At 46.5% G+C, this 19,722-nt stretch overlaps 1 protein-coding gene across 1 annotated transcript in view; it reads left to right on the top strand.

Moving 5' to 3' along the window:
• The window catches only part of PAX4 (paired box 4), a 36,498-nt gene that overhangs the window by 13,750 nt on the left and 3,026 nt on the right, over nucleotides 1-19,722 (top strand). The window contains 4 exon segments of the mRNA XM_043589632.1: nucleotides 15,857-15,939; nucleotides 18,219-18,411; nucleotides 18,762-18,941; nucleotides 19,232-19,447. Of these exon segments, the coding sequence (XP_043445567.1) occupies nucleotides 15,857-15,939; nucleotides 18,219-18,411; nucleotides 18,762-18,941; nucleotides 19,232-19,447 (672 nt within the window).

The following is a 19,722-nucleotide window of genomic DNA, read 5'->3' as shown; positions in this document are numbered from 1 at the left end:
TCTCATTAGGTTGTTGTGATATTAAATGAGACAATGAATAAAAAGTTCTACTTACAGTGCCTGGGATCTAGGGAGCTCTTAATAAGTTTGGTAAAAGTGATGACGATAATGAAGATCTTGAAAATTTTAAGTCACTACAGCCCCAAAGATATGAAAATAGTTAAGAAAATATGTGGTATGTAAACACAATGAAATACTAGGTAGCTATTAAAATGACATGTGTGTAAACTATCTGCATAGTGCCCAGGACATGAAAGAGTTCTACATGTTGATTATAACGAGACAAGAAGACATATCTACATTAAAAATAACCCAACAGGGGCACCTGGGGGGGCTCAGTTGGTTAAGCATCTGACTTTGGCTCAGATCATGATCTCACTGTTTGTGAGTCCAGATCCTGCATCCGGCTCTGTGCTGACAGCTCAGAGCTTGGAGGCTGCCTCGGATTCTGTGTCTCCCTCTCTCTGCCCCTCCCCCACTTGTTCTCTCTCTCTCTCAAAAATAAACATTAAAAAAAAAAAATATATATATATATATATATTAAAATAACCCAAAATAATTTAAAAAAAATTTTTTTAATGTTTATTTTTATTTTTGAGAGAGACAGAGCACAAGCAAGGGAGGGGTGGAGAGAGGGAGAGACACAGAATCCAAAGCAGGCTGCAGGCTCTGAGCTGTCAGCACAGAGCCCGATGCAGTGCTTGAACCCACAAACCATGAGATCATGACTTAAGCTGAAGTTGGACGCTCAACCGACTGAGCCACCCAGGCGCCCCCTCAACAGAATTTTTAATAGAGTTTAATGATGTGTCAGTTTTCTGGCTATTGTTTCTAATGTTCATAATGAATTCTTTTTCAAATAAACCTAGTTCTCAGTGCCAAGAGATTCATTTCTTATTTTGAAAGAATCACATATAATTATAGAAATCACTTTCTTATTTTATTGTGAAATATAAGACACAGGAAAGTCCCCCAAACGAAAATGTACAACTTAATGATTTATCACAAAGTGAACACCGGTGTAATTAATTACCTACCACCCAAGCTGAGAAAATGACAGCAGCATCCCCGGAACCCTCTCTCCTAATTATTGCTCTCTCTGAGCATGGATCGCAAAACACCGTAATTTTGCTCGTGTTTTTACAAATTTATAACTGAAATTAAACAATATGCATTCCTTTGTGTGGCTTTTTTTACTCAACATTACGTTTGTGGGATTCATCCCTGTCCTTTCATGTAGCTGGGGTTTGTTCATCTTCATTGTCATATGGTGTGCCATTGTAACAAATACACCACAATCTATCTATCTATCCATTCTACTGTTGATGGACATTTGGCTTATGGCAGATTGTATTTTCCAAAGGATGGCCACAGACGTATCTCTTTTACAAAGTGACCTTGACATTCCTCCCAGTAAGAGGTGGAATCTATGTCCCCTCCCTTGGAATCTGGGTGAGCCTTTATTCTGCCTCTGCCCATAAACTATAGCAAAACTGATTTCTTAAGTCACTTCATAAAATATGCCCTGTACGTCCTCCACCTTGCTCTTTTGGGATGCTTGTACTCAGAACATAGCTACCGTGCTGTGAGATAGCACAGAGAAGCTGCGTTCAGGTGTTTTGGTCCCTAGCCTCAGCTGAATTCCTGTCAATAGCTGGCATCAACAGCCAGAACAGGGATGACTCAAGCCCCTCACCACTGAGTCACAGCCTCTGAGCCTCGCAGCAGAAGCCACGGACATTACAGAGCTGAGACAAGCAATCTTCTTTAGGTCCTTTCTTTCTGAACTCCGGACTTACAGAATCCATACGCATAACAAAATGGTGGGAGTTTTATGCCTCTAAGTTTGGATTGTTTGAAAACACAGAAACAGTGTCTAGAACAGTATTGTATATAATTCTTAGATACTATAAACAAAAATTCATGCACATGAATTTCTTTGGGGGAATAAGAGGGGGCCATAGGTTGTGAATATCTTTAACCCTGGTGAATAATGCCAAACTTTTTCCAAAGTGGTTGTACCAAGTTAGACTCCCACAATAGTATCCCATTATTGTCTTAATTGGCATTTCCCTAATTTCTAATGAGGGCTGGCATTTTAAATTATGTATATTTGGCATTTGGTCATGAAGATATTCTCCTGTATTCCAGGAGCTTTTTCTTTTACCAATCACATCCATAGCAACAATTCTAGAGGTACTGTGAATCATTTCATTTGTCTCCCTTCAGTGCATCTTTTGGGATTGTAGCCATTTACATGCTATCCTAATCCAAAATGAGATAGGAGGGTGAGAGATTTAACCTTGGGAAAATTCTCCTGCTCCCAGAGCTTAGAAATTCATAATTGTAAACCAACAGATAAAATACAAATCTTTTTTTTAATTTTTTTTCAACGTTTATTTATTTTTGGGACAGAGAGAGACAGAGCATGAACGGGGGAGGGGCAGAGAGAGAGGGAGACACAGAATCGGAAACAGGCTCCAGGCTCTGAGCCATCAGCCCAGAGCCTGACACGGGGCTCGAACTCACGGACCGCGAGATCGTGACCTGGCTGAAGTCAGATGCTTAACCGACTGCGCCACCCAGGCGCCCCAAAATACAAATCTTAAAAGAGTAAACTCTTTATTCTTCGAGTACCCTAGTCCAACTTAATCATTTGGGACCCAAACTCTAACAAGAGGTTAGCAAATCACTCTGTTCTCCCCGTCTCAGACCTCTGCTCCAAACCAAGTTGTACTTGAACCTGTGGCTTTCAACCTTTCTCACTGTGATAGCCAAACAAACATAAATGGTTCCTTTCCCATCTAGAGCTTGTGGGTAGGACAAGGCCACTAACTCTTCTGAACTCTGGATTCTCAGATTTAGGGGCAAATGCGAGGATGTCAGTTCATTTTAACTGTAACTTTAGACACTTTACATCTGAGTGTTTGAGTTCCCCTGGAAAGATTAAGATGGCTTCTCTTCCCAGGAATTATTATCCATGGGATTCCAGTGAGGTTAGATCTCCAGGCTGCTCTTCTCTAAGATGTGGGACAAACTTCTTCTTCCTAGCTATGACAGACCAGTGGGAAAATCTGTTCACTTACCCTAATGTTTGCTGCTGCCCAGACACCCCTAATCATTCATTTCCCTTCCTTCCTCTCTTCCTCTCATTCATCTTTCTTCTTGCTTATGATCCCTTCACCTTCCTAAATGACTTTGTCTCTTTCCCCAAACTAAAAACAAACACATTGTAATCAGACGCCCCCAATACAAAAAGTCCACCCCCAAGCTTTTTTCTCTTAAGACTTTCAACCTAAAATATAAGAACTTTTTTAGGGCCAGGAAATGCAAGAGACAGAAAAAGAGTCAAAACATAGTGGGAGCAGGGGCGCCTGGGTGGCTCAGTTGGTTAAGTGTCCTCCTCTTGGTTTCGGCTCAGATCATGATCTCACGGTTTCATGGGTTCAAGCCCCATGTCGGGCTCTGTGCTGACAGTGCAGAGTCTGCTTGGGATTCTCTCTCTCCCTCTCTCTCTCTCTGCCCCTCCTGCACTCCTGGTGTCTCTGTCTCTCTCAAAATAAATAAATAAACTAAAAAAAATTATATAAAAAAAAAACCATAGTGGGAGCATAATAAATGCTAAGAGAAAAGGGTTGTAATTGGTTAGGAGGTTAGGAGGTAGGTGGTGCTGAAGAGTTTTTCTCCAACAAGGCAATGTTGAAGTGTTTGGGTGCTCACAGAGGACCTCACCTCCCTCCCACCCCCAGCCTCTGTAGGGAGAGCATTTTTAAGAGTCAGCACTCCTTTGGGGGGTGCCGGTTTGTAATGCTATAGAAAAGCCCAGAAATTCAGCCCTGATCACTCAGATAGTGTTGTGGCCACTCTGCAGGACTCAGTTGCACCAGCCCTGCCTACTGGCCAGCACAACCCAGAGTACACCATGGAAAAAGAGCAAATTGCTTCTCCCCAGTGGCAGCATGATTGATAGTTACACCTTTCTAGCTTCTAGCTCAGCATTCACCCAGATGAGGGAGAATGGATAGGAGTGAGCCCCATTGGTTGTAAACCATCAGCCTAGAAAAACTGCAGAAGACTCTTTCCCACTTGAGCTGTTTGTTTAGCCTGATTTTGTATGACATCACTTCAGTATGCCTGCGTAACCCACACGTTCATCATTTTTGGTAACAAAGAAGCTTCTTGTTGCCTTCTGTTGGTGCTTCTGTAAATTACAAACACTACCTTTTATTCAGTCTCTACAATGTAGGAGGCATAGTACTAGGTATTTTGAATATATTATATTATCTCCTGAAATTGCTAAAATAATCCCATGGGGGAATGTTTCCATTGTAAAGACAATAACATTGAGGCTCAGGACAGGAGTCCAACTCAGCTCCGTTTGACTACTAAATTCAAGATCTTAATCCTTCTATCAGCTAATCTATTCATGAAGCATTGTTTTGGAAGCCTTAGGAGTCCATCCCACCCCACCCAAAGGTTGAAGTCTTTGTCAAAAACTTCCTCCATTTAATAATATTCACCTTATTTATCTGCCCATTTGTTTCTTACTTCACAAGACTTCCTGCTTATCTTTTATTTTCCCCATCAAATGATCCTTTTTATTTCAGTCCTAGAAAAAAAATGCTGGTGAGGTGAGTCATTGTTGCCAGCCTCTGTGGCAATTCTCTGTGCTCCTCCTACAGAAACTTATCTAGCTCCTTGGGAAATTTTTTTCCATTTTCTCCAACTTGATTGTCCCTTTTCTGCCAAAGAATTTTCTGTTCCTACACAGCGAGATTAGAGGGAATCTCCTCTAAATTCCCTCTTGGGTTCAGGCAGAGCTGACAATATCTGAGAAGGTATGGAACTCTTGGGAATGATTTTTAAGGAGGAGATTTGCTTTAATAGTCCTTGCTTGTTCCAGCTCTATCCCCACATCCAGGGCTTTTGCCCCCTCTTGATGGCCAAATACTCCCCTCTGGCTGCCCAGCAAAGCCTTGTTGGCAGAGCGTGCCCAGTGCTTAGCTCAAGTCCTCTTTCTCCATCCCAAGTCACATATTCCAGATGTCATAGGATGGTCAAGGTGTTTGCAGGACGCAGTCAGTTAACTGGAGGACTTTTTATCAGATGGACCCTGGATAGCTCCTGATCTCCTCCTTACCCTAGGTCCTTTCTGGCCTAATTATCTCTCTCCAGGCCTCAGTGCTCAGAGGTTACCTTAGGAAAGGTTCTGATTGAAACAATGGAATCGGTCTTGCTATGGGTTGAACTGTGTCCCCCACAAAATTCATGTGATGAAGCCCTTGCCCCCAGGACCTTAGAATGTGACTGTACATGGAGACAGGGTCATTGTGGATGTAATTAGTTTCATTAAAATTAGGTCATCCCGGAGTATGGTAGGCCCCAATCCAATATGACAGGTGTCCTAATGAAAAATGCCTTGTAAGGAGATAGATACACGGGAAGAACACCATGTGAACACGGGAGTTAGGCAGCCACAAGCCAATGAACTACCAGAAGTTTGGAGAAAGACCTAAGACAGGTCCTGCCCCAGAGCCGCAGAGGCAGCGTGGTCCTGCTGACACCTTGATGTCAGACTTCTAGCTTCCAGAGCTATGAGACGATAAATTTATGTTGTTTTAGCCTCCCAGTTTGTGGTATTTTGTTACAGTCTCTGGCCTTGTCTTCTCTCTCAGCTGGGGTTCTCCCAGTACTCAAGATATATGAACTCAGAACTATAAGGGTGTTGGCTCTGGTTTGATACACTGACATCTTTACAGACTTGCTTTGTTTTTACCCATTATCTTCATAAACTGACACCTCCATTCTTCCTCAAGCCTCCACCAACAATCCCCAAAACAGCTTTAAGTTTTTGACACCAAGGTAAGGAGGAGGAGGGAACATGGAAGCACGTTCAAGAGCTTCCTTCTCAAAAACATCACGCCAAATGAAATGAGCCAGACATAAAAGGACAAGTATTGCATGATCCCACTTACACGTGGTGCCCAGAATAGGCAAATTCATGGAGAGAAAGTAGTGTGGAGCTCCGAGGCTTGGGGGAGGGAGGAATGCAGAATTACGATTTAATGGGTGCAGAATTTAGGATGATGAAAAGTTCTGGAAATGGAGGGTGATGATACGACATTGTGAATGGGCTTAATGCCACTGAACTGCACACTTACACACATTTAAGAAATGGTTAAAGTGGTAAGCTTTATGTTGTGTATATTTTCATGCGATGGGAAAAAAAAAATCACCAGAGGTAAAATCAACATTTTTACTGATCCTACATAATTACAATTTTTTTTTTCTGAGTTACCGAGATTAATACCTTTGGGCATTTATATTAGATAATTTGGCTGATATTTGTACTGGTTGTTTTAAAATAAATTCCCTGCTTTCTTTTGAAAAAAAAAAAAAATGAGGGGGGAATTCTATTCTCAAACCTGCTTCCTCTAACAGTGACAATAATACCCCAAAGATTTTACTCTGTTGGGTTCCAGAGTCTGTCTTTTCAATTCCATCCCTGGAGGCAGAAAGACACGTGATGCAAGATGCGGGGAGTAGATCTGGGAGAATGTGGGGTTGGAGGGGACCTGGTGCTTCAGGGCACTCGCAACTGCCAAGTCTTTCCCAAGTGTGTATCTCCTTTGACCCTTCTGACCTAGTGCTGACTCCCCTGACAGTCACTCTGCTCAGGCTTTCAGGTGAGATGGGATCTTTCTGGGTCACCCATAGCTACTGTCAGGCTGTCCGCACCAAACGCAGAGCGCTGGGCAGGCTGCAGGGGGAGCCCGCCTGCAGACACAGAGGGCCGCCTCCTCCATCTGCCAGGCTCCCAAGTGACTGATCTCAGCGGGGTCAAGCAGCAATACCCAGCTTTCTCTCCAACCACCGTTTGGTTGGGACAATTATTATTATACATTGAATTATAAAAAAATATAATGAAAACTAAGAGACAGAAAGAACTCAAGGTACCAGGTGACTGAAGAGAAAGCGACATAGTGGGTGGAGTAAATCAGGGCTGCAGTGGGCGCTCTACATGCTGGGGAGTGGGAGAAGGAAAGCGAACTAGAGAATAAACAGAGGCTTCCCCTAAGCATTAGTGCTGCATGTCTTCCAGGAAAAAAAGAAGGGGGGGGGGGAGGGAATGTGTTGCGATGCAGGGAAGGCTAAAATCATTGATTCCAGATAGTGGAGACTTGAAAGTGAGGGCAGTTTGATGTAGAACCAAGAGTGAGGGGACCCAAGGACCAGAAAGGAGGTACCAGGTGGGCTGAGGATGGTGGCAGAGGGGATGCCGGGTGGGCTGACGATGAAACCTGGGACCATGGACCATCCAGAGTCTGGTTATTGTGTCTGATGGTGCCAAGCCAGAGACAATAATGAGACTTTCTTTACAACCACCTATCTTTACATAGCTTGATCTCTGGATAGGGTAGTGACTTCTGTTGGCCCGAGCAGCTGTTGCTTGGGAGGTCTTTGGAGGCACAGTAAAGATTAAGAGCTCTGGATTTCTGGGACAGAGGTAAGATCCTTATCCTTAGGGAGGGAGTCTTCTCCCCATTGCCTTTGGTCTTGCAAAGCAGTGGAAAGTTACCCAAGTGGGAGCACTGAGCTCTCTCACGTAGGACTTGTTACAGATCTAGTTTCAGTGATGGCTAGACTAAAGTAACACAGTCCCCTCTCACTCTGTCCTAGGCTCGGCCAAGCGCCCACAATCTTCAGAAAACATACAAACAAAGACCTTGGATCACTGATGACTTTTGTTCCTCACCCCCTCCCTTTCAAAAATGCAAAACTTTTAGTGTATTTCAAAGGCAGCAGAAAGATAGCCACTCAACTACCTCCCAGTAAGGTAACTCTAGGTCAGAGAAGGAATTTCATACAATAGGCTTCATGCGCCCAGAGATCAGGAGGGTCAACTGAAGAAGCATATAGGCAGAAATGACAGGAGTGCAGAGTAAGGGCAACAAGTGGGGGGCGGGGGGCACTAGGAATTTCCTAGACTAGAACTACTGAACTCAGTCAACAGATAATGGTATTACTTACTGGCATATAACAGTAGTGGTAATAACAGTAATAACAATAATAATATAATACTCATATAGAATGTTCTTTATGTATATTAACTTATATAATACAACAGTCCTACAAGGTAGGTACTACCATAGTCCCATTTTAAAGATGTGGAAACTGAAGCACAGAAATTTTTAAGATGTAAGCCAAAAAAAAAGACACGTTCCCAGAGGGCTAGGATTTGTCTTTTTCTTTTTTAATTTTTTTTTAAAGTTTATTTCTTTATTTTGAGAGAGAGAGCGCGCGCGATCGAGGCAGGGGCAGAGAGAGGGGTAGCGAGAGAATCCCAAGCAGGCTCTGCACTGTTAGTGCAGAGCCCAACACAGGGCTCGATCCCACTACCCATGAGGTCAAGTCCTGAGCCGACATCAAGAGTCGGATAATAAACCTACTGAGCCACCCAGGCTCCCCTATATTCTTAATTTAATTTAATTTAATTTAATTTAATTTAATTTTAATTCCAGTATAGTTAACATACAGTGTTTTATTAGTTTCAGAAGCACAATACAGTGATTCAATAATTCCATACATAACCCAGTGCTCATCACAAGTGTACTTCTTTTTTCTTTTATTTCATTTAAAGTGTGTTTATTTATTTTGAGAGAGAGAGCGTGTGGGGCAGCGTGGGAGGGGAGGGGCAGAGAGAATCCGAAGCAGACTCAAACTGGGAGCTTGAACTAATCATGAACCATGAGATCATGATCTGAGCTGAAATCAAGAATCAAAAGCTTAACCGCTTAACCGACTGAGCCACCCAGGCGCCTTGACAAGTACATTACTTAATCCCCCATCATCTGTTTCACCCACCCCCCTTTCTCTCTGGTAACCATAAGTTTGTTCTCTGTAGTCTGTTTCTTGGCTTGTTTCTCTCTCTCTCTTTCTCTTATTTTCTTTTCCCTTGCTCGTTTGTTTTGTTTCTTAAATTCCACATATGAGTGAAATCACATGGTAAGGGTCTTTCTCTGACTATTCCCTGCCACTATCCCCAGTGTCTGGCACATAGTAGGTGTTCAATAATCATTGGTTAAATTAACAGTGAATTGGTCCAAGATCATGCCGTTAACATAGCAGGGATAGGATAGGAATAGAGGTTTGATGGATATAAAGGTCCCACTGTTAATTACTGAGTCGAACTGCCCTGGATGCACTTACAGGAGACGAGCTTTATGTGTCTCTTTCAGCCTGAGTTACATCCGCTTGACAGACTATACCTTCATTCTCAAAGTTGGCTATCTGAGGTAACACCTCCTAACTCAATGTATGAGACCAACATTAATTACCCTAATACCCAAGGAGATAAAGACATAAAAGAAAGGAAAACTGAAGGCCAATATGTCTTATTAACATATCCTCAACAAAATATCAGCAAACTGAACCCAATAATGTATAAAAAGAATTGTACACCGTGACCAAGTGGATTTATTCCAGGTATGCAAAGCTGGTTCAACATTTTAAAGATTAATCAATATGATCCACCACATCAGTAGGCTAAAGAATAAAAAAAGTTGTACCAACTGACGTAGAAAAAGCATTTAACAAAATCCATTCATGATAAAAACTCTCAGGAAACTAGGATTACAGAGAAACTACTTCAACCTGATAAAGAATGTCCACACAATCTACAGCTTAGGTTCATCAGTTGTAACAAATGGGGGATACTGAAAATAGGGGAGGCTATGCCTTGTGGAGGGTAGGGGGTCTGCAGGAAATTCCTGTGCCTTCCTCTTAATTTTGCTGTGAACTTAAAACTGGTCTAAAAAAAATGAAGTCTATAAGTATGGTGATATCTTTTTAGATACAACATCTAAAATACGATCCACAAAAGAAATAATTGATAAACTGGATTTTATTACAATTGAAAATAAAATTTTCAATTTTATTGTCAACAACATCATAAATTTTGACAAGTCAAAAAATCAGAAGATAAGCCACAAACTGTTAGAAAATATTTGCCAAAGATACATCAGATAAAGGACCATTATCCAAAATAACCAAAGAACACTTAAAACTCAACAATAAGAGACAATCTGATGAAAAAATGGGCCAAAGACCTTAGCAGACCCCCCCCTCACCAAAAAATATACACAAACGGCAAATAAGAATATGACAAGATAATGCACATCACAGGTCATCGGGGAAATGCAAATTAAAACAATAATGAGATACCACGACACAGAATTGCCAAACTCTGGACCACTGACAACACCAAACGTTAGAAAAGACACAGAGCAACAAAAACTCGGTCATTGTTGGCGGGATGCAAAATGGTACAGCCACTTCGGAAGGCAGTTTGGCAGTTACTTACAAAACTGCTCTTACTATATGGTCAGGCAATTGTGCTCCTTGTTATTTACCAAAAGGAGCTAAAAGTTTACGTCCACACAAAACCCTGCACATAGATGTTTGTAGCAGCTTCAGTCATAATTGCCAAATCTTGAAAGCAACCAAGATGTCCTTCAATAGGTGAATGGATAGAGAAACTGTGGTATATATAGACAGTGGCACATTATTCAGCACTAAAAAGAAATAAGCTATCAAGCGGTGAAAAGACATGGTGGAAACTTAAATGCATATTGCTAAGTTAAAGAAGCCAGTCTGAAAAGGCTATATACTGCATGGCTCCCTTACACGGCATTCTAGAAAAGGCAAAACTATAGTGATAGTAAAAAGATCAGTGGTTGCCAGGGGCTTGGGGGCAGGGAGGAGGGTCGAATAGGTGGAGCACTGAGGATTTCTCAGGGTGGTGAAACTATTCTGTACAATAACTGTACTTGTGGATACATAACAGTATGCATTTATCACATACTATAGGACTTTCTAGCACAAAGAGTGAACCTTAATGTATGCAAACTTTTAAAAAATGATGTAGAAGTCAGGGGCTCCTAAGACGAAATCCAGAATGTGACAAAATAATCTAACTGTATTGCAAATGTGTGGAACAGCTTCAGTGAAGGGAGTGGGGGAAAAGGTGCTGATTTAAGTATCTTTGGAAATGAGTGGAGTCTGTAAGACGAACAGAAAGTAAGCTGTACATCAATATTATGCAAGAGTTCACAGAAACTAGGAGGGGAGGATCCATGTAATAATGGATCAGAGCTGGAGACATCACATTTAGTTAAACGTGTGTAGTTTAATATAGATTCAAATGGTTACATATAGAACTATTTATAGACATGTCTATAGACACTGGTTAGTCCACGCACATCTATTTCTCTGCTCTGTCACCTGAGAGAACCTCGAAACACTGACACCCCAATAGCAGCAAACGTTATCTAGTACCAGATCTTTATTTCTCATACCATTCTTCAACAAAAGGTGCCAGGATTCCTGGAGAAATGGCTGAGTCTAGCCCTGGGGCAGGAAATATACAAGATAAGCCTGGATCCTCTTCCAGCGCCAAAAAGTAAGGAAACATACACACAGGCTCGAGATAAAAACCAAACTCCACAATAATGGGGCTATGCCAAAGGGATACAGGGGTCAAACTGAAAGAGCTCCTAATGGCCAAAGTTGGAACAATTTGAGCAACAAAATAAAGTAGTACGCTGGATTATAATGCAAAGAATAAAATAATTATCCACAAATCCATATTGATATAAAGAAATTATTGAATAAATAAATGAGAGGGAAGAGAGAAATCTCCTGGGCAGCCGAAATCCCAAAGATTTATGTAGATACTCCACCCTTGAGCTGAAAACATAACTCCCCCCTCAAGTGTGAGGACTTTCTTCAGAAAAGCACTGTACGGAAAGGAGACACATGAGTAACTTCAGTGGAGACACCTGACAAACGCTACCTCAGCCAGATGATCAAGGTCAACATCAACAGAGATCCGTCATTTGACAGCATGTACCCTTTTTAAAAAATTTTTTAAAATTTATTTTTGAGAGGGGGGGAGAGACAGAGCACAAGCAGGGGAGGGGGAGGAGGGGGAGGGGGGAGGAGGGGGAGGGGGGAGGGGCGGAGAGAGGAAGACACAGAATCTGAAGCAGGCTCCAGGCTCTGAGCTGTCAGTACAGAGCCCGACGCAGGGCTTGAACCCACAAACTGCAAGATCATGACCTGAGCCAAAGTCGGAAGCTTAACCGACTGAGCCACCCGGGAGCCCCTTACAACATGTACCCTACCATAATGTGATGAGAATGGCACTTACCTTTTTTGGTCTTCCTCAAAACTCATAAGCCCAGTGTAACCATTAGGAAAACATTAGGGACTCCTGAGTAGTCCAGTTCAGCTCAGGTCATGATCCCAGAGTCCTGGGGTGGAGCCCGCAACAGGCTCTGTGCTGAACAAAGAGGCTGCTTGGGAATTTCGAGTGTGCGCGCGCGCTCTCTCTCTCTCCCTCTGCCCTTCTGCCTCTCTCCCCCTCTCCCCAACTTGCACACACCCATGTGCACACCCTCTCTCTCTCTCAAAACAAAACAAAACAAAACAAAAAGAAATCAGACAAATCCCAATGGAAGGAAGTTCTACAAAATTTTCAAAGTTGCCAAAAACAAGAAAAGAAACAGAAATTGTCACAGCCAAGAGAAGCCCAAGGATACATGGCAGGTAAATGTAAAGTGGGGTCCTGGATGGCTCCCGGAAAGGGGAAAACCTGAAGAAATCTGAATACAGAATAGGTTTTAGCTAATAATAACATATCAGTGTTTGTTTATTAATTACCACAAATATACCATATTAATGTAAGTTATTAATAATCAGGGAACCTGGGTGTGAGGTATATGAGGACTCTCTGTATTATCTTTGAAAGCTCTCTGTAAATCTAGGACTGCTCTAAAAACATAAAGGTTATCAAGTGTACTTAAAACCCTGGACTGCTATTCTGCCTTCTCAGATCCCCTACCCCTTGCAACCTGGGGGGGGGAGGAGGGAAGCTTTGGGGAGCATGGAGCTGCCCGTCTCCTGGGAACAGACTGGATTTCAGGTTGCTGGGTGGGTGTGAAGGCCCAGCCCGAGCGCAGCTCCTTCCCCAGGGCTGGTGCCCTTCCCCACCGGCAGGGCTGGTGCGCATGCGGACCCGAGCACGCACTCCACGGGCTGCGCGCAGAGCATTGTCTGACCGCCCCGGTCGGCTGGAGTCTGAGGTGCGCGCAGTGCTGGTCCCGGTGGCTCTGGGCTGGGCTCTTCCTCGCCTGCCCTTCACGTCCCCGTGGGTTTCCTTGCCTGGCGTCCCTGGGCACTTGGTTCTAACGTTTGAACTCTCCCGGCTCTCTCCAGGGGAGTGCAGATTCCCCACCCTACCCAGCGAAGCCCAGTCCTGAGAGAAACATGGGGAAGGGTTGAGCTCAGAAGCTAGGGGCTCATGGTAAAAAGGAGGTTGGGCAAGGGGGGCATTTTCTGTGCCCCGGTTCAAAGCCACAGTCGGGAGGACGGGCTCTTCAGTGCCTCCCAGGCGCATTGGGAGGGAGGGAGCCAGATAGTCAGCGTTCTAGAAACTGAGCGAAAAAGAGCAGGGTCTGGGTGGGGAGAGCAGGATGACTACATCAAGTTTTGAGGGTGAAGAGGGGTTGCAAATTCAATGTCAAGCCTAGGAATATCCAGAGCACTTGAAGATTCCCCATGTTTTTGTAGCAAGGAAACTAGTGACCTTAAACCAGGAGGCAAGCGCTGCCAGAGAGGGATTTTGGAGAGGTGGCGGTTAACAGTGCGCTCTGGAAAGCTGAGGGTTGGTATGAGATGGTGCTTGCTGGAGAGAGGGAAGATGCGAGACAGAACCCCACAGCCTACTAACAGATGCCACAGAGAGGGGTGGAAACAGCCTGGAATTGGTATCACCTCCCCCCGTGAGTGCCAGAAACCCCCGGTGAGGCGTCAGACCAAAGCCGCCCGCCCGCCCCGGACTCCGCACTGGCTGCGCCCTGCCCTCTCCAGCTTTACGCACGAGCCTGTCTTGTCTTCTGGCCCCTCGAGGAGGGCAGGGGGACTTCCTGCCACCTCTCCTGAGGACAGATCTTTTCCCACAGCCACTGGGCTTTATACTCAGAGGTCCTGAGGGCAGAAGAAGCCAGCAGTTGGGGCTCTGCATCAGGGTGAGGGACAGGCTGGAATGGCCACGGGTGGCCTGGAGAGGGGCGCACAGCCTGGCTGGCGGGTGGCAAGACCTCTGAGTTAATGTATAATTTCGAGCAGATGGCGGGGGCTGGTAGCAGCCTGGGCCTAGCTAATGAGGGACAATTAGCCCCAAACCTGGTGGGGGAGGTTGAGAGAGTCAGACGGTGAGGGCAGATATTTGCTCCTCAAACAGTCTGGTGCGCTGGGCAGAGGGCTGAGTGGCTGAGCCTTTGGGCAGGCTAGGCCCCCCTGCCAGGGCCCTTCCTCTCTTTTCCCTCCCCTCATCATCTCTGGGTCGAAAGACTCTGTTTGTTCAGACCCAAGAGCGTGTTGTAAAGGTGGGGGGGGGGGGGAGAGGGTAGTTTATGGGGGAAATCGCTGCCACCACCATCTGCCAGGGCTTGTCCCTTCTCCCCCTGATACCCCTATCTCCACCCTCATGCAGCTGTCTATGAGAATAGCGGGTCAGGACCTGGAGACTTGCGCCCCCAGATCAGGGGCAGATGTGGGGGGAAGGGATGAGGCAGAAAAGGAGGACTAAGGGCAGGACTTCCATGGGACCCTCTCTCACCCAGGCATGGCTGAATAGAGTGAGCAGCCGACCCAGCTGGCCAGAGATTGAATGGGCTCTGTGGGCACTAGAGTATGTGCTGTCCTACCCACGATGCAAAAGTCACGTGCTACAGTCTCCCCCCATGGCCAGGGGCTCTAGGCCAGCCTGAGGGTGCTGAAGGAGGCTGGAAGAGGAGGGGAGTACAAATGGGGGTAAGACAGAAAATCCATTTCTGTGACACATTTGGCCCTGTTTTGAGAACAAGTGTTCTCAATCCTAGGATCAAGCTGAATGTACAACAGCCCACCCCATTCCTCCCCAAAACCAGAGCACTGGCCAGCGAAATCCATTCTTCCACCCTCTGGGGCTACTCTTATTGCCTTACACCCTACTTACTTTCAGCCTGACTTCTGAGAGGGTTTCACAGAATCCAAGGTATGGAATGGACCCAAAGGACTTCCCACGTTGATTCCTTCATGAAGGATCTGCCCAAAACTATGGTGGCCATGAAGCTTCCATTGCTAGGGCTGTGTTTCTTTCACCTGCAGCATCCCGCTCCAGAAGAACCACCTAGCCAACTACTGGTTTCCCCCACCCCAACAATGATCCAGATAACCTTTGGTGTCCTCTGTGGCAACAGGAGTGTCATTTATAACATAGAGTTTAATAGCACCAAATCCCTAGTAGAATGGAGCCTGCTGACACCTAGAGATGGAGAGAATAAAAACCAAGCTGCATTCCTCCTCATAAACACCCCACTTGCATCCTAACTACCCTTAGAGGCTCATTACCATCACCACTGTTGCCAGGGTTCTAGAGTCGAGGGTCCCCCTATTTCTAGGCAAAAATTCACCCTTGGTGTCACCTCAGTCAAGGAGCCAATTGGAGCATTGGTGCAGATGCTCTGTGGAGAGAGCTGGTGCTGTGTGACACGTGCTTTTTTACATGTACCATCGTTCTCTCAGAGAGTTAGAGGTCAACTTGGCCAGTATTCGGTATCAGTCTATATACCCATTTATCTTTGCTCGTAATACACACAAGACCCAGGAGTTGATCCCAGACCCCTGGCGTGTGCATTCTGGCTGGGAAGCTGTCTGTGGTTCTGGAAGTCACCCTCGGGCTTCTGTGCAGTCCAAGCCTTGAGGATATAGTCTGAAATTCCCCCATCTCCATATTCTCCATTCCCTTCAGGAGTACTGGCCCCTGAGTGGGTGCACTCTGGGTCCAGGGGGGCCTGCATGGAAGATGGCTCTGTCCCTGCTTTATGGTGGCAGGTAAACACAAGGTGGGCTCTGAGGACTTCCCATGGAAGGACAGAATGGGTCAGTGGCTGTGGTTTGCTCTGCCTCGGGGCCGGTGTCTGTCAGCCCCATGCACACCTCCCTCCTCCTCTCTCCTCTGCTCATGGCTTGTGACATCACTGGCTGCTCCCAGAAGGCCACCCTCTGTTCCTGAGCACGGGATCTCTGTAGCTCTGGACCCCCTGGCAGGACTGAAGCAGGAGCAGAGTGGAGGCTGTTACTAGGACCAGACCACCATCACCCCTGGAACCTGCAGGGGTCTCAGGAGCCCAGCACAGGAGACTGAGACCCTCCCACTGAAGCACCCACCTCATTGCCTCCACACAGGTAGCTCACCTACAGGCTCATTGTCTGCTCTGCCTCCCATGCTGTCTCCATGTCTTTGTGTGACCAAGCCAACTTCTCTCCCCTTCTGTCTTTGCAGCCTAGCGCCTTCCTGCCTCTCCAACTCCTACCCTGCTTTTCCAACTTGTGAGCACCAGTTCTTTTCCCAGACAAGTTATTATGGGTGCTGGGAAGGAGTGGGTGGCTGTTGGAAAAGGGGTTTCTGTTTGTGAATTTTACATTTGGAGATGATTTAAGTTTGGATGTGGAACCTGAGTCCCCACTCCTCCTCTGAGCTCTGGTCACTTAGAGGGCACACAGTCATTTCAAAGGCTTGGCTGGTATCCTGAGCTCCCATATCCCACTGCCCCGACAGAGCCCTTTGCATTCTTGACTCTCCTCTCTCCATTGCTTAGCTGGCAATCGCACCTATGGGAAGCAGGGTTGGGGGCAGAGAAAGAGCCCCACGATGAGGAGTTGGAAATGTTGTCTTCTGGTGAGGGACTGGCTTCTAACTAACCCTCCTTGAGTTTTGTTCCCTGGGTGGTCCCTGATTTGTGGGAATGCCGATCCGTGCCTCGGCTTTATTTTTGGAAAGATCTCTGCCTTCTTTCCTGACTTTCTGGAAAGATGAGAGCTCAAAGGGGAATGTTTCTCTACCTGTCCGGAGAGGAGTGAGTAAAAGCCAATTCAGCCACCGAGTTGAAAAGCGGCTCCGGATGCCATAATCTGTGAGTTCCCTGTTTCCCCCCTGCGCTTCTCTCCTCTTCCCGGCTGCACTGTAATCTCTTGGCGGGCAAAACCCTTGTTCCTTTCTTTTCACTCCCTTCATCCTGAACAACCAGCAATGTGCTGATGGTTAATACTTTATTCAGCAAATAATTGCAGATTAGTTAACTGAGCCAAGATGGCATAGTTATTACAGGAAAGTTCTATGCACAAGCTATTTCCTGGGGTGACCTCTAGCCCTGCCAGGGTTCCAGGCATGAAAAGAGGTGGTTTCAACTCCTGTTACTTGCTGAGGAAAGCAAGAGAGACAAAGCGTCCCTTGCTGCTCAGAGATTCTCCTGTGCTCACAATGTATTGTGTCACCATGCAGCTCTCTCCTATGCCTCGCTCTCTGCCTTCAACATGCTTTCCATAAGTGTTAGTTCAATGAGTGAGTGTCTGATCCCAAGGAATTGGTCTCTGAGAGTGAAGCTCCTTCTCTGTGAGATCTAGAACTCTCCAGAGTTAATAAGAACAACAACCCCAGCAGATTAGAAGATGCCAGGAGATGTGTCTTCTGAGAGAAGCCAGGAATTCATGCTTGTTCGTCAATACTTCCAGTGGGTGGAACCAGAACCTCGATTCCCCAGGGTGGGGAGGGGGGGGGAGGACGGAGCCCCTGTGTTTCCCCAGAGGTCCCTGGAGAGTACAAAAAGAGTCAGGAGCAAGACCTCCCAGGGGAAGTTTTCTGAGGAAAGCTTTCTGGTTGGTGGTTTGGAGAAACTAACCTTAATAGCTTCCTGATAGTGAAGGCAGAGTCTTGAACCTGGTCTCTAACCTCAGACCAAGGCAATTGGGATCTTTGGTCACTGGTTGCCCTCTTCTGGCTAGGCAGAATATTCTAAGGTTTGGGTTTTGACCCTATTGAGACTGAACTTAGGAGGCCAAAGTGCTGAGAAGGCTTTTGAGGGATCAGAGACAACAGGTGTCCATTTGCAAAAGGGAAAGGCATGAGCGTTTGGGAGCATAATCCTTTTCCACCTCCCTGAATTCTTATAATGAATGTGTGAGAAGTGAGAACCCTCTCACCCTCCAGGCCCTTATCAGGTCACCCAGAAAGATCCAGTCCTCTGCTGGCCCTGTGATGTATTAGTTCATCACAGAAGGGCATAAGTAAAGAGAATTTGGATTTTCTCAGCCAACCTTCTGGCAAATTTTAGAAACGTGGCCCTCTATCACAAAACACTACAACCCAAGACGGTTCTGAGCAAGAGATTTCACCCAAATAACCTCAATCATTGTAGACCGAGCTCCAAGACCAAAGAAGGAGCTCCCAGGAGGAACCCCTCTCCCCAGTCTTCCCAGTTCCTGCCCTTCTGTGAGAAGTGTCAGCCTGGAACATGCCACAGGATGGTAAGACACCTGGGAGAAGTGGGAGGAACAGGTTGGTGCAAGGAGGGAAGGTATATCTCAGGGCCCTGCTTTCATCCACATGGTTTCCATGCCCTTGGCCAGTGTTCTGGGGGAGTTTGGTTCAGTCACTCCCTCTCTGCTCCACCCTGCTTCCCTTAGATCAGTGGGGTCAGTGCAAATGGCCCCAAAGCAAAGACTCAACTATGAGCCACCTCCCAAAGAAAGTGAGAGCTGGGGGACCCTGGGAGCAGAAGGGGAGCAGTCCCCTGGGGACAGGACTTGCTGTGTGGTGGGAAACCAGACTTGAGGGACCTGAGTAACCCTCCCCAAGAGGGTCCTCCTTGCCACAGGTGGGCAGGGGAGAGGGGAGATGTGTGGATGCCTGCTTCTCATGTCCAGGGACCAGCAGTGTGAATCAGCTGGGGGGGCTTTTTGTGAACGGCCGGCCCCTGCCCCTGGACACCCGGCAGCAGATTGTTCGGCTGGCAGTCAGCGGGATGCGGCCCTGCGACATCTCACGGAGCCTTAAGGTAGTATGCTTTACCAGGTGATGGGGACAAGAAGCAGGAACAAAGCACCCTCTTAAGGCAAGTCTGAGGCTGTTGCAGACTCTGAAGGCTTTCGAGGCTTGGGCTACTTCCTAGAAGACCCTCTTGGGGCCTGGGATGGGGAGCTTCAGGCTCCCAAAGGTGAGGCTGAATTCTTAACTCTGCAGCCTGGTCCAGTAAGTCTCACTTTGCCTTGGAGCCTCCTGCTGCCCTAGGGACACTCACCCTCTGCCCATCATGCCTTACCTGTCCTTGCTTCTTATCTGACCCAGGTATCTAATGGCTGTGTGAGCAAGATCCTAGCGCGTTACTACCGCACAGGTGTCTTGGAGCCCAAGGGGATTGGGGGCAGCAAACCCCGACTGGCCACACCCCCTGTGGTGGCTCGAATTGCCCAGCTGAAGGGTGAGCGCCCTGCCCTCTTTGCCTGGGAGATCCAACGCCAGCTCTGTGCTGAAGGGCTTTGCACCCAGGACAAGACTCCCAGTGTAAGTGCCCTCCCCTCCCTGCACCAAGGCTGGTGAACAGGCCGTCTGGGAAGAAGATCCCTTCTTACTTGGCAATGAGGCCATTCCAGCCTGGCAGGGCAGGGTTGCTGGGCCCCCTTCTGTAAAGTGGGAGTGGCGAGATAGGAGAGAAGAAAGGAGGCTTCCCTGGGAAAGATGTGTGGGCCAGGACAGAGGAGAGAAAGGCTACTGGGGAAACATCCTCAGGATATAACCCTGGGTCTGTGCACCACCTCCCCTCTCAACACCCTGACACC

This window comes from Prionailurus bengalensis, chromosome A2 (genome assembly GCF_016509475.1).
Source record: "Prionailurus bengalensis isolate Pbe53 chromosome A2, Fcat_Pben_1.1_paternal_pri, whole genome shotgun sequence".
Taxonomy (NCBI): Eukaryota; Metazoa; Chordata; class Mammalia; order Carnivora; family Felidae; genus Prionailurus; species Prionailurus bengalensis.
The sequence above is the reverse complement of the archived record's forward strand: the minus strand, read 5'-3'. Positions and strand labels throughout refer to the sequence as shown.